Source organism: Syngnathus typhle, linkage group LG9 (assembly GCF_033458585.1).
Source record: "Syngnathus typhle isolate RoL2023-S1 ecotype Sweden linkage group LG9, RoL_Styp_1.0, whole genome shotgun sequence".
NCBI lineage: Eukaryota > Metazoa > Chordata > Actinopteri > Syngnathiformes > Syngnathidae > Syngnathus > Syngnathus typhle.
The window spans coordinates 4,838,800-4,853,144 of NC_083746.1; the positions used below are offsets into that span (position 1 = coordinate 4,838,800).

General features: G+C 41.6%; 1 protein-coding gene across 1 annotated transcript; it reads left to right on the forward strand.

Annotated features, from left to right (window-relative positions):
* The first annotated feature begins 407 nt into the window (after positions 1 to 407).
* tnfsf11 (TNF superfamily member 11) lies at positions 408 to 9,048 on the forward strand. The gene is made up of 4 exons (XM_061287556.1): positions 408 to 818; positions 3,367 to 3,402; positions 6,348 to 6,474; positions 7,202 to 9,048. Exons 1-4 carry the CDS (start codon positions 606 to 608, stop codon positions 7,636 to 7,638), a joined length of 813 nt encoding a protein of 270 aa, XP_061143540.1. The 5' UTR covers positions 408 to 605; the 3' UTR covers positions 7,639 to 9,048.
* Positions 9,049 to 14,345: the final 5,297 nt, after the last annotated feature.

Genomic DNA, 14,345 nt, shown 5'->3' on the forward strand with positions numbered 1-14,345 from the left:
AGAAAAAATCTATAAAATAAAAACCAATATCTTACTTTTTTCTTAACCCACACCACCAGAAAACGATTTTATTCTTGCGAGAGTAGTAGACTAGTACACCTTTCTGGAAAATATGACTTTTTCATATCGTTAAAACATTTTCTGAGAAGAATTTGACCTAAATAAAATTGTTCTGATAACATGAACACATTTTCTTTCTAAGATAGAACTATCAACGAGTGGATATGATGCCGGGTTGCCCTCTTAGGTGTAAATTATATTTGCAGCCAAATGTGGCCAGTTCCAAATTGAAATCCGATTTTGTAATAACTATTTGCAATCATTTAGGGCGCAAAATTGGCAGGGGTGTGGACAGGGAGTGGGTGCGTCACGTGTTCCTGTGCTTGCGATAAGGACAGGCGCACCACCTGCAGCGCGCTCACTCACTCGCTTAGCTCCACCTGGATTAAAAGCAGTCGCTTTAGCAGTGAGACAGGAGCAAAGGGGGAGTTTCACTTCGCACTTACTGTGCGTAGACTTCAGCCCACCCACTTCACCACTGACACACGCGCGCACTCTCTCTCATTGCTTCACTTCAGCGCCTCCACTGAGTCCCATCTGCACGTATGCACGGGAGCATGGCAGCCGCTCATGGCGAGTATAGAGGCTACCTGCGCACGACCGTGGACGTGGAGGCCGGCCACCACCGCCTCCACCCGGCGGCCGGCTCGGAGCACTCGCACCGGTCGCTCCTGTACGGCACCTTGTTGATCATGGGATTGCTCCAGGTGGCGTCCAGCGTGGCCATCCTGCTGCACCTGACGGGATATTTGCAAGAGGTAAGGAGCTGCTGCCCTTTTTTTGTTTTTGTTCTAAGTCGGTTGTTGCGCAATTTTACAATGTCATAAAAGCTGACAAGTTGGAAAGGAAGCGGCATGCTTTTAAACTTGTTGTTTCATATGCCCCGCCGTTTACACGGAACTTAAATCAATAAATAAAAAATATCCAACGTATCATCTTGCACCGCGCAGATGTTTCCACTGGACTGTGCACGCCAGATGTTATTTGTATTTTATACGTGCAAGATAAGCAGTGCAGTATAAACAAGATTCTTTAAAGTTCAGAAGAACTTGAGATGTTCCAACATGCAAAGTAGGGGGGGAAAAAAAGCATTAAAAGCAGAAAAAATAAACAAAATAAATTCACGCCTCATTTGTTTTTTGTCAGGTCATTATGAAAGCCCATCGCTTCATTTACAATAATATTTACATTGTGCCACGATCGGCTTTTTTTGGAGACTTTGTGGTGGTTTTGGGGCAATTGGATGATGGTCGTGTTGAGACAAGCCAAAAAGGAGCAGACCACATTTGAGCTGTGTCAGGGTGCTTGGGGTTCACCTGGAAAGCATCCGGATGACTTTCTGCTGGTCTCTCACGCTCAGTGTGTTTATGAAATGATATGCTTTCACTTCATCTTCTGCATAAACACTTTGCAGAGTGCTTTTAAACAAACTCACTCTAGCAGTGCAAGTGTGCATATCAGACACTAAAATAGGTGAAGATGGTTACCACGTACATTGGATTTGACCGTAAATCGTTCTTACTGTATAAATAAGTTGTGTTTTATTTTTCTTGATGATAACAGGACAACCTACTACATGGTATGCGCTACTCAAACATACTTAATTGTATATATGGCTTGCTTGGCCGGAAAAATGGTATTTAAAAACATAATATTTCATGTACGACTATGTCAAATATACAGTTAACTTTAAAGGAGAGTAATGAATAAACAACTTGTAGCATGCACACTTTGACCCTTATATGGACTGCAAATGAGAGTCTTTTTATTTATTTATTTTTTCTTTGCTCAGTGATGTTATACAATTGTCTCCTGTTTCCTGACAGTGAGAGACTGAGGATAGGTGCTAAGTTTTAATATATTGTTTTGAGCTTGTACTTGACTTTTTTTATGGTGGGATTTTCAGCAGTTGCCGTCTGGAATGTAATTTACTCCACTTATTTTTTTTGTCAAAGATGTATTGCTAGAAATCTTTGGATACAAGAGTGAAGGCTGAATACGATGAGAAAGCAGTCATCATAAACGGCAAAATGACGCAATTCAAACATCAAGTGTGAGAGAATCCAAGTACAAATAAATTATTTCATTTAACGACCTGGAATAGTTGACATCTTGGCTTACTTTGAATAAAACAGCATTGACATGAGCCTCAAGGCTAGATAGTGAATCAGCTGAGAATGTGGCAAACAATTTTTTTTTTACATCTCTGATGCGTATATTGATCGTCATCTACTGTAATATATTTTATGAATGAGTGACTTAAAAGTACTAAACTACTAATATTGAAAATAGAGCTTTGTGCCATTTAGATTACGTAACATGCATTTTCTGAAGTAGCTAAGAGTTCAACTTCACCGTCAAAGAAGTGTTCCGAAAAAAAAACATTACCGCCATTACTACTCCAAAGTCCCGTGTTGCTCTACATCATAACTGTTGTTCTTGATTCTGGTCGACTAATCGGTTCAATCAGCCATCCTGCATGTAACTTGAGAAATCAAAAAGATGGGATTGGCCCTATAGCTCAGTCGGCAGAGACTTGGCTTGGGCCTGAGGGTAGCGAGGCTCACAGGTTCATGACCTGCTCTTAACCACAATGTGGAAGTTGGGACTCCTTGGTGGAGAGAACACATCTGACAGCCATATTCAAGAAATATGAGTACCTCTGACATACACTTGGCATTTATACCCAAACTGAAGATACTTTGTTTGTATAAGCATAGTATTTGTTGCTGGGTGTAGGCCAGCAGAGGGAGAAGAGTGACTGTGTTTAATTTGACTGGTTTGGAATGGTGTTGGGATACCAGTCAGAGTCAGACTCTTCCTCGAGGTGGAGCTCTGGCAGAAGAACTCGCAGAGGCTTTGTCTAGCTGATGACAGGGGGAGCATGCTTGCATGAGTCAGGAAAGACGCAGTCTGGCACTGGACCATCATCCGCCTTCAACACCTGCACGACTTTCCCAGAGATCTTGGAGACGAGCGCAGGAATGCTGCTCTGATTATTCACATCGTTTCTTTACGAGGAGTGTTTTTTTTTTCCTTCCCTTCCCCTCATTGTGTGCAAGCCCCAAAGCCTTGTTGACACAGTCGTGTAAAAAGAACCACGCTCCAAATCACTTTGACTTTTAAGCCTGCTACTTGGGAATGCTGGGTGAACTTTGGAAAATAACTGCGCACGCACACACTGATACGAGGAGCCTGGACTCCCTGAATGTTTTAAAGAGTTATTCAACTACATAAATGTCAAGAAAGTGCATATTCTCCGAGATGATGCACTGACTTCTGTCTCCTCTTCCTGTCTGTCTCCAGGTAGATCTGACCACTGCTCCACGTCGGCCCATTGAAGTGAGTCCAACGCCTTACGTATGCTCATTTTAAAGAACACACTGCATGGTAGCCAATGTTTGGTAATTACTTGCCATAAAAACCGGGGGCAACGCAACACTGAACTATGAGGCAAATTAGAAGCTTGAAGAAAGACTGCTCTGAAAATGTTTGTAGGCCAAAAAAGTACAAATGAAAAAAAAAAGCCCTGTCTAATGAAAAAAGTCATCAAAAATATAATCCAAAAGGACAAAAAACAAGTCCATACCAATGCACTAGGTAGCAGAAGCCAATTTGTTAGTCATTTCTGGAGAAGGCACCGTAATGAAAACGAAAATGGGAAAACACACAAACAGCAAGTAAGGAGGTCAACAAAATAAAAACAAAACTGTTTACATTCCAAAACAACAAATGGCTTTATGCTATACTGCAACACTAAAAGCCCACCAAAAGCTTGGAAAAAGACATTTCTGGCAAAGAAAAAAGCAAAAGTTCCTGATAAAGAAGATGATCTTAAGCAGTAATCCATGCAAAGAAATGATGCACACTGTCATTATAAGACAGAATGGACCATAAATAAATCAAGCAAAGATATTTTGGGGAGTGTTTGCAGAGATTTAAAATGTTACGTTTTTGGAGAGACTTAAAATGTTAAGATAAAAGTTAAATTAAATTTTATAAAAGCATTAAGTTGTCGACACCTGAAATAATAAACCAATTTATGGCTGCTGTATTTGATTTACCTGCCAAAAAGTTCTGTCATTTTATTATGAAAATAGCCTGTGGCTGAGGAAAAAAGAAAAATCAACTTTATGACATGATATGCTCACAAAGTTGTATTATTATGTTCATAGAGTTGAACTAATTGTGACACAGACTGTAAAATGGAGATCATATACACATGCACTGAATGTTTGAGGACCCAGATGCTCAATAGCCGCTGGTGATTGGTCAAATGATGGATATTTGTGTGGAAGGAATTTCATACCTTTCTACTGGAACCTTTAGGCCCTCAGGCAAAAAGAATATGATCCGATTGTGAATTTGCATACATGCAAGACCGTAAATTCCTAATTATATTTGCAGGTTCTTTATTTGCGATTAAAACTAGAAGAAGATATTTCCAGCTTAGTCCGTCATTTTATAACGAGGTGATTTATTTTGAATTTCTTTTGAAAGGATGAGCCAATGTCTATGCTCAACACTCAACCCACGTTAAGGTCCAACATGAGATTGCTAGGCTGGGTGGACTGGTCATTAGTCCGGTTTTGAAACCTTAGTGGAGAGACGGAACGGACAGGTTGGGCCTAAGACGAGCTCTCTTCATGTGATTACTGAAGATGCAAATCTGTTAAATAAACTCAAAGTTACATCTTATGGACGGTGACTGTTTAATAGTGAATGCTAACATCAGAACTGAGCATGTGCCAACATGTCTGCCTCATTTGGCATGTCTTCTCTCTGTGGGAACACTGCAGGGTTGCTTCAGGGTTTTGGAACGGTGATGTTGTTCTTTTATTGAAACCTATTCAAGCGATGCCACAGTTAATCATTTCATCTCTTCCTGTCCTTTGAATCTTCTGCCTCTAACTCTACAAGTCTCCAACAGCTTATCCATAAATCACCTCTTGGGTCTTCATCCTATCTGGCTGCTCCATTTCCAGCATATTTACACCATCCTTGCATATGTCCAAGTCTGGCCTGGATCTTTTGTCCCCTACGGGTTACGGAATGAGCTCATGTCTCTCTGATGAGCTCATTCTGTGCTTCCGTCTTATCATGATCAATTAAGCACTTACGATATTGACATGTAAAAACAAAAACTATTGAGGAGAATGACATGGTCTGGCTTTTCCTCCAGCTGTCATTTTGTGTCCATGCAGTGACATCCAGCTCTTCAAAAATGGTCATGGCGCTCTCTCGGCTTTCTCGTCGTCTGATGCTCCACGAATGGCCTTCCTGAACCTGCGTAGATTCCCGCTAAATACGGCTTCAGTTTTTGACTTATGGCTTTTTCCTCAAAGCGACCAGCACCTCCAGGTGATAGATGGCATGGCAAGGAACTTCGAGCTCAAGCTTGTCATTGGCACTTGCTCTATGTTGTGGAAAAACATTTTCCACTCCTTCACTGCCAGCTCCCTCGTTCCCTTTGAGCCAGGTGTTCTGTTCGGGTCGTGAAAAAACAAAGAGAAAGCAAAGCGGCCATCGAGTTAATCCTTTGATGGTCGCTGAGCAAGGGTATCTAGAATCATACCGACATGTCGGTTTGAACTCCAAAGTCCATGGCAACGTTACTTTTACTGGATGAATTCCACTGACTTATCAAGAAAAGCTTTTTTTTCTTCAGGAGGTAGTTTGAAAGATACTAGATCTGCCAACGGTTCTCAGAAACCATCACACACCTCCTCATTAATTTCCTTTTTTCTTGCTCCAGTTGTTGGCTCGGTCGGTATAATATTGTCGGCATTGCTGAGAGATCTGTGCCAGAATCTGTTTCTCAGGTGGACCAGAATCAAATCAGGCCCGAGGCCTAATGGCAATCCATAGAAGAAGAAAAAACAGTTGTGTATTTTACATTATTTAATATGGGGACACAACTTTCTCCTGGCTCGTCCACTAATATCGAAATCTCATCTCAGCGTCATGGCAACACCGCATCTCCAGCCAGAAACAAGATGATTTTGAAGTTATGTTGATGTAAAGGGGATAAATATTGTTGCTTTCAAGCCAGCTGTGAGTTGGCGGTAACTGTTTACTTGCTTGGAAACCATGTTTGGACTGAACTAGACAGCTCTGTCTCGACTGCCGTCAAGTGCACGCATTGAAAGACTTGATGATTATTCCAAATGACAGCTGTGGTGAAACCTAGAATGGGTGTCTTGCTGGTGTTTTGGGGTCGGTTTGTCGTTTTACATTTTCCCTGCCCCTTTGTCACAATTTGTCGTCTCGTTGACTTTTTGCGGTAGGAAGTACAGACGGAGCCGGTGCTGAACGCGCTGAGAGCTCCCAAGAAAAACCGACGCTTGAAGAACCAGAAGGAGAGCCCACCCTCCGCCCACCTTCCCATCGAGGTGCATCAACAGTTGGCTAAGCGTGAGTCCTCTTCATTCATTAGAAGTGCATGGAACTCAATTGTGTGACTCATTTTATTTCTTTTTTTTTCCTCCTAAAAATTACTTTTAGATGGTGTCAGTTATTAATGACTAGTTCTGCTACTATGAAATACATTTTACAGTTTGCGCTCCAATAATTGCCTAACAGCAAAATGATTCTTCTGGCTTTTTCTAAAAGGAAACAGATTGCGAAAATACAATAGCCTAAGTGTTTATATACAAGAAGTGAAGCCAACTGTAACAAAATGAAACAATTTTAGTCAGCAGAAGCAATAAAAAAAAGTCCCAAAGCAGCTCTTGCCTACACTTTTGCACTTTTCTACAGCTCATTTAGGCAACTAAGCTTTTGAACCTATGCTGGTGGCTGCCAAGTAGAAGTATTTTCAACTGGTTCCGTCAAAGAGACCACCATTATAACCAAGAAGCAACTCGGGCACCACTGCTTTGACGGAATATTATTTTGTACCGAAGGAGGATAGACCTATCAAGGCTATTTATTTGCATCTGTATGTCTAATTTGGGAACCTCTGCAAAATTTGGCTATCGCGTGGGGGGGCGACTTATACTCAGGAGCGACTTATATACATATATATGTTTTTTTTCACTTTTTGGGGCATTTTATGGCTGGTGGACTTATACTCCGGTGCGACTTATAGTCCGAAAATTACGGTACTACGATATGGCTAAACCACTCTCCTTCATTGCAGCGGGTGAACCGAGTGCAATCCCTATCGACTGGGACGAGGTGCACGGGTACCGTCACAGGATGGACTACCAGAAGGGCAAACTGCTGGTGGTCAAGTCGGGCTTCTACTACGTCTACGCCAAAACCTGCTTCCGCTACTACGATTTACCTGGGGATGGAAGCCAAAGCGGCGGGCCCTACATGGACGTGAGCAACACGCAGCTCATCCAGTACATCTACCACGAGCGCATTAATAAGCACAGCAAAGCGGACCTGTTGATGAAGACGGGCAGCACCATGCGCTGGGACAACTCCAGCTACAATATGTACTGCGCCCAGCAAGGCCGAGGCCTCTGGCTGGATCAAGGAGACGCCTTATACGTCACTGTGTCCAACGCATGGATGCTGGACCCCGATGGAGTGGGGACGTACTTTGGGGCCATTAAGTTGGGTAACTGAAAATGTTGACGCTTGGGACGGCGCCATGCTACTGAAGTGACCCCAAAGAACCACTGATATTGTGCATTTATAGTTTCACCACATAGCCACAAACAAAACCACACTCGATTCGGTCCAATGTAGCGCTGGATACTTTTTTTTTTTAAACTCATGTTATTCACATTTTAATTTGTTGTTTGTTTTTATGCACTGATGAGACGACAAAGGGCGCAAAGTGAGGAGATGTTGGCCAAGAAACTCATCAGTGTCATCATGGAAATACTGAAGCTGATCAAGCATCTGTTTGCATTTTAACATCAGCCGGACCAAAATATTCCTCGGCCGCAGCTGTCAGTGTTTTTCTGGAAAAAAAACAACGATTTTCGAGGGTATGATCGAGGTGGGCCAGATGAGGTGCCTTCTTGACGTCCACGTTTACATACAAATCACTGACTCCATAACAGTTGTGCCTGGAGTATTCCATGCTGTTGCTACAATGCCTAAAGTCATATGTCAGCTATCATTTTTGTCCCAAATCAAGCAATGGGGTATATGAAGATACTGTACCTCAGAAATATGCCAACCCTATGATGTCAATTTAACATTTATTGCCCTTTTAAATGTTCCCACTCATGTGTGTGAGCTGGAGCCTATCCCAGATCACCTTGGCTGAGAGGCGGGGTGTCATTTTGACAAATAGTCACTTTGGTTGGAATTGGAACATTGAGGTCCATGTCAACATCAGTCCCTTACTCTAAACCACAATTGGTTGATTCAACTGCGACTTTGGCTCGTTTTTTTTTATTTGAATATAGTGTCTCAAATGATGATATTCACATTGTGACATTTCTGACTGCATTCCCACAAGCAACATGATTGGTTTCCTGTGTGTGACGATCAACAAGCGATGCAGATAGCTGGACTGTCTGTTCTTGAATGACACGAAAAGACTCTTTAAAAAAAAGGACGAGCCAAATCGACTTTGGTTTGTCTTTAACTTATTTTTCTCTCGGTTTTCATTTGGCTCTACAGTGAGGTAAATGGGAATATGCACTAACTATTTATTTATTAGCTATAGGAGTACAGAGGCGGGTCACTGTTAAAGTGACTTTTCAGCTGTAAAAAAAAAAGAAGTAAAAAATTCATGTATATTTTATGCCTACAGCATTCATTATGCAGCACTTAGAAAATAGTAGGCACGCTTTTTTTTTTTCTCAATTAAAAACACAGGAGCTTCAGCTCTAATTCCATATTTATGTATCTCCGTTTTGACAATTGTGTGTGCACTCGCCTAGCGGAAAGCGATGTAGATTTATTGTTTATTCCACAAGATAGTAACGTACCGGATTTCAACTGATACATTTTTCTCAGTCTGATTTTCTTTTTATTTATGGTTGTGTATGTTTAAATAAAAAAATACTACTTTTGTAATTACGTTTCACAGTGTATTGAAGCGAGACGTGGGCATGATTTGAATTGTCAAGTTCACACATACGATTGGATTCTCCTCCATCACATTCATCCAAAGACTTGCCCTGTTCTTAAGTCAACCTGCCCAAAATTGCGGTTCCAAAAGCTGCCCAGTACTGCCACACTTCTGCTAACCCACATCAGACGTTTGAGGCGCAGAATAAACCTGAAGCAAAGCTCATTGGACCGGAGTCGTGATGAGAATTCCCTTATGTCATGCTTGTACCTGCAGGACATATTGAAGGCACGGCAGGGCGGTCACCACACACAATGGTTCACGGTTCCCACGCTTGCACTGAAAGACTGGACCTCACACTGTGTTTAAACAAGTTCATGTCTTTGGTGTAAAGTCTGGTGTTTGGGGAAAAAAAAAATTGGGTGTTGAATGGAATGTTTTCAGCACTGATGTGAACAGAGAATTACCACTAAATTATTTGTATAGTGAACGACGCCCATTTATCGCAAGGGAAACGTTCCAGATCCAACTGCAATAAGTGAAATCCGCCATTTCGACCATTACATAAAATAGTTTTTTTTGGTACCCCTCCCACACACTTTGAACAAATTTAAACTTAAAACATACTTGCGACCAGTCTGGGTGTACCTCAGATGGGATAGGCTTCAGCATACCTGCGACCTTCATGAGCATTACAAAGCATAGATGGACTTTTTAGTTTTTATTTGTTAGCACCTGTTCCTTATCTCTTACTTATTTCTTTTCAGATTTTTCCAATTTTCTGTCAAACAGAAGACCTCTGTTAGGAACATTCTGAGACATCTCTGAGGGTACCCTCAATCCATCATTTTCTATAAAACCTGCCCTGATTAGGTTGATTGGTGTGTGGCAATTTATCTCATCTGAATTATGGTGAGAGCTGAGGTAAATCTGCATGCAAAAAGCAAACTTGCAAATTGTTTTCTCAGATTTTGCGGAGCCAAAACATTTAAACATGTGCACCCACTTCCAATCCCCGCCAAGCTGAGCATATGCACATAGGAATTTCACTTGTTGCATAAAACCGATCCATTTGGCAGAAATGAAAGTCTCACTGGCCTTTTTTTTATTGCTCACATATGTAAAAACACCAGAGCCTATGGCAGTGAAAAGCAGTGGGTTGGACTTTGGGACATTCAAATGATGTTCAATTGACGGTACTCAGATGTTACCTGACGACCACCGGCAAAAGAACTTCACATGTTTGATTCCAGATTGAGGCTCAATGATGAGGTGGAACTGTTTGTCAAGAGAAACATTGTGCTGGAAAGCTGATCCGGGTATTTTTTTTCCTCCACAAAGAGCAGCACTAAAAGCATCAAAGGTTACACAATTAGGGAACGCTGGCTGCCGAGGCTTTACGAGGCTTTGCGGTTTTGAGGAAATCGAGTGCTCCAAAATGTTTGGCTTTGGCTCGCGTGCTATCAATGCATACGTCTGTGGCTAAAACATATATATCTACTCAGATTCCATTGTAGCCCTCTGCTGAGTCAGCCCGATTGGCTATTTTTACAAGCCGTTGGCCTTCACCCCATTATTGGCGCACATGTACTCTATAGTGTTTTTGATGTCTGGCACTTGAGCTGCTTGGCTATTGCTTACACTCATGTTGTTAAAAAAAATAACAGGATGAGATTTACAGGCTTTTTCGTGGGCGTCAGAAAGAAGGATAAGGGTATTAAAGTAACTAGGCCGTGTCATCGTCTACAACAGTGGTCCCCAACCACCGGGCCGCGGACCCGAGCTAAATGAGTAAGAATTTATTTTCAAACATTTCAAACAAACAATAAAAAAATGCTGATTCTCTCTCAATTACATCAGTCGGTTCAAGGTCAAGACGCTCGTCTCGGTCATGTGACATGTCACCTGAGTCAAGCCTGCAAAGCAAGCAAAAATGAGCAAGAACCAGAGATGTTTGGAAAGCTTTTTCGGAAAAACAAAAAAGCCCAATGAGGAGACGGATGAAGAAGAGGCTACGACTTGCAAGAAAAGGAAAGATGCATTTAAAAGAAAATGTCTGGAGTCCTACTTAAAATATGGATTTATCGCAACAAGTGACTTTGACGCACCAAGCGCACTCTGCATAATATGTGCCGACAGGCTCGCTGACGAGGCAATGAAGCCTCCAAAACTGCTTCGGCATTGTGAAGCTGGATTTTCTGCAGTTAAAGCGACCGAAAAAAAGCTGCGGAGCAGATTGGACATCAACAGCACACTTCGGGTGTCATTGTCTTCCATTACGCCTAGATGGGACCGGCTTGTTTCTGAGAAACAAGCTCCGTGCTCCCACTAATTCAACAGAATGGTGAGTTTTATTATTGATGTGGTTTATATTTGTTTTTTTATGCCAGTCGTATCATTTTATGTTATTGTATTTATATATTTATTATAAATGTATTGTTTATTTACAGTGATCCCTTGTTACTTCGCGTTTCGTTTATCGCGGCTTCACTACATCGCGAATTTTTTTTTCCAAATAAAAAAAAACATTTAAAAGGCTAAATAAAACTTCTAAATTGAGGAAATATGTGTATAACCTTTCGGACAGGATTTTGTACCTCAGCATGTGTACATATACTATATTGCATAAAATATTTGGTTACCTGCCTTGACTCACTCACATACATGCACCTTAATCTCTGGTTTTAATATAATTTTGGAAAAAGCTTTTCCACAAGGTTGATGGTGATGATGATTTTGATCATTCTTCCAGGGTCACATTCGTGACGTCACACAATGATATCTCACGTGAAGTCCTGACATTGTGTCCCAAAAGTGTTCAATTGACGCCAGGACTCTGTCAGTCAAGTTCAGCAACACAAACCTCTCTCATCCATGTCTCTATGGACCATGATTTGAAAGTTCATGTTAGAACACTATGAACCGTTCCCATAAAGCTGAAAGTATGGAATTGATCAAAATATTAGCCTCTTAGCTTTGATGGAACGATCTCTGGATGCTTCAGCACGCCAAGAAATTTTGGACAATTCAGTACAATACTTTTTGGGAATAGTTTAGGGATGGCGCCTTCCTCTCGAGTGGAGTCTCGAGAGAGATTTATTAAATGTGTTGGAGGTCGTTATCACCTTAGCACAAATATGCTATTGGATGCTCTCATGATGCTCTCTGTATGCTATCATGAAGGATCCATTCAAACACTGTGTGTATATTATGGCTACCTGCCCAATATGTTTGTTTTCAAGTTTTGAAACACATGTCCAAGTCCCATAAATTCCTGAAGGACTTCATAAGTAAAAACAGAACAAAATATAATGGGTCATGTGCATTGTTCAAAATTGATGCCCCACAAGTAGAAAAGGAATCATCTTTTTGTCCATGATGTTATCGTCTCGGGCGGCTCGGTGAAGCACTGGTTAGTACGTTGGGGTCACAGTTTGGAGGGTTAGGGTTCGATTCCATCTCCGGCCCTCCCTGTGTGGAGTTTGCATGTTCTCCCCGTACCTGCGTGGGTTTCTTCCAGGAACTCCAGTCTCCTCCCACATCCCAAAAACATTCATCAAATTGCTTATAGGTGTGAGCCCGAGTGCGGATGGTTGTTCGTCTCTGTGTGCCCTGCGATTGGCTGGCAACCAGTTCAGAGTGTCCCCGACGACTGATGGGATAGGCTCCAGCACACCTGCAACCCCCGTGGGGACAAGCTATTACAGAAGATGGATGGATGTTGTCTCCTCTGGCTTTTATTCAAATATTTACAATTAATTTAGAATTGATGCTTCACTGCTGAAACGTAATCCCCATGAAGCGATTGAAACGCATTCCATTGCGAAGTGGCGACTCGGATCTGAACATGCTCTGCATGGAAGAGAAGATTTCACCAGCCAGATGTGTTCAAAGCACATATATCTTTTGAGCTAGTCATTGTTAATCTCTCATCATCTTTTATGAGCCACATACATACAAATCTCTCAAGTCACATCAAGTCCGATTTATTTATATAGCCCTTAATCGCAGAAATGCCTCAAAGGTCCTCATAGTTGACAAGTATTAATGACATCTCCTGATCTTACCACCCAGGAGGGAAAGGAAAGTCTCCAAAATGCCAAAACAGGCAACATTTAACACATAACGTAATATGACGCAACATGAAATAAACAAGTGTAAAAGTCCATTCAATTAGATAAAGCCCTGCAGAAAGACAACTTTAATGAAGTGGTCATGGTTCCAAGGGTAGGTTAATATGTTGTGATCAACGGTGTCAATAGCAGCGCTAAGGTCAGGGGATGGTCCTATTGACGAGGTGTCAGCACTCATAGCTAGGAGATCATTATATAGTCATTTTTAGCAAGTGTTGCCTCAGTAGAGTAGTTTGTCTTTTAACTTCAATCTGACCAACATGGTTTAGGCATTTTTATAGAATCCAGCTGATAAATCAGAGCAGAGTAAGGTTCCATGTGAATGATTTATTATTGGACTAACAGATGCCAGCAATTTACTACAGGAGTCCTTGAAAACGATTTCAAACTTGTCTGCAGACTCCAATATCTCCTCGAGGCGGATTGACGTTTTTAGTTTAAAACATAGCTCACTCAATAAAGATGAAGGAGATAACGTCAAACGAAACATCACTCATCACTCAGACTTTTCACCAGGTTACCCCTGTGTAAACTGATTTCGGAAAGGCAATGCCACTTTCTTCAGTTGTACACGTACAACAAAAACGGACAGTAAGATGTGCATTAGTTGTTTCATTCCCACAATAATGTTATTCCTCATTTATCTTATGGGGATCCAACCAGTTTTATGTCATATGATATTTCATGTTTTATTGTCCACAACGCCCAAAAACCCTGCAGTGTTTTGGGCTCTGATCACTTGGGCAGTCCACACAGTAAATCAGGGACGATGTGAAATGAAACACAGAAGAGAGGAGGATTGTAAAAACAGGAAAGAGATTGCGGTTGAAGTGTGCTCACACACGTACGTGTACATGCGCGCGCTCACGCACACGCACACGCACACGCACACACACACGGAGTAGAGTGAGATGCATGCATCCACCTAACCACATGCACTCATATGAGCAGACTCTAAACTTTAACACTAAGAATGGCTGTTATCACTCTTATTCAAAAATTACAAAAAAGAAGAAAATAAAAGCATACTCTGGACCACAGAGGCACATGTGGAGGGAATCCCCTCTACTAATAGCACATAGTGCAAAAGGATATTGTCTCAGACTGCCATTAAAATGATCCAACACATGCAACAATGACACAATTGTAGTGAAAATAGAGCATTATTA

What these genes read in the sequence shown, in the direction of transcription:
- tnfsf11 (XM_061287556.1), top strand. Translation starts at nt 606, where the DNA reads ATGCACGGGAGCATGGCAGCCGCTCATGGCGAGTATAGAGGCTACCTG. An exon ending in CTCCACGTCGGCCCATTGAA is followed by an intron (nt 3,403 to 6,347) that starts GTGAGTCCAACG and finishes TTTTTGCGGTAG; the next exon opens with GAAGTACAGACGGAGCCGGT. An exon ending in GCATCAACAGTTGGCTAAGC is followed by an intron (nt 6,475 to 7,201) that starts GTGAGTCCTCTT and finishes CCTTCATTGCAG; the next exon opens with CGGGTGAACCGAGTGCAATC.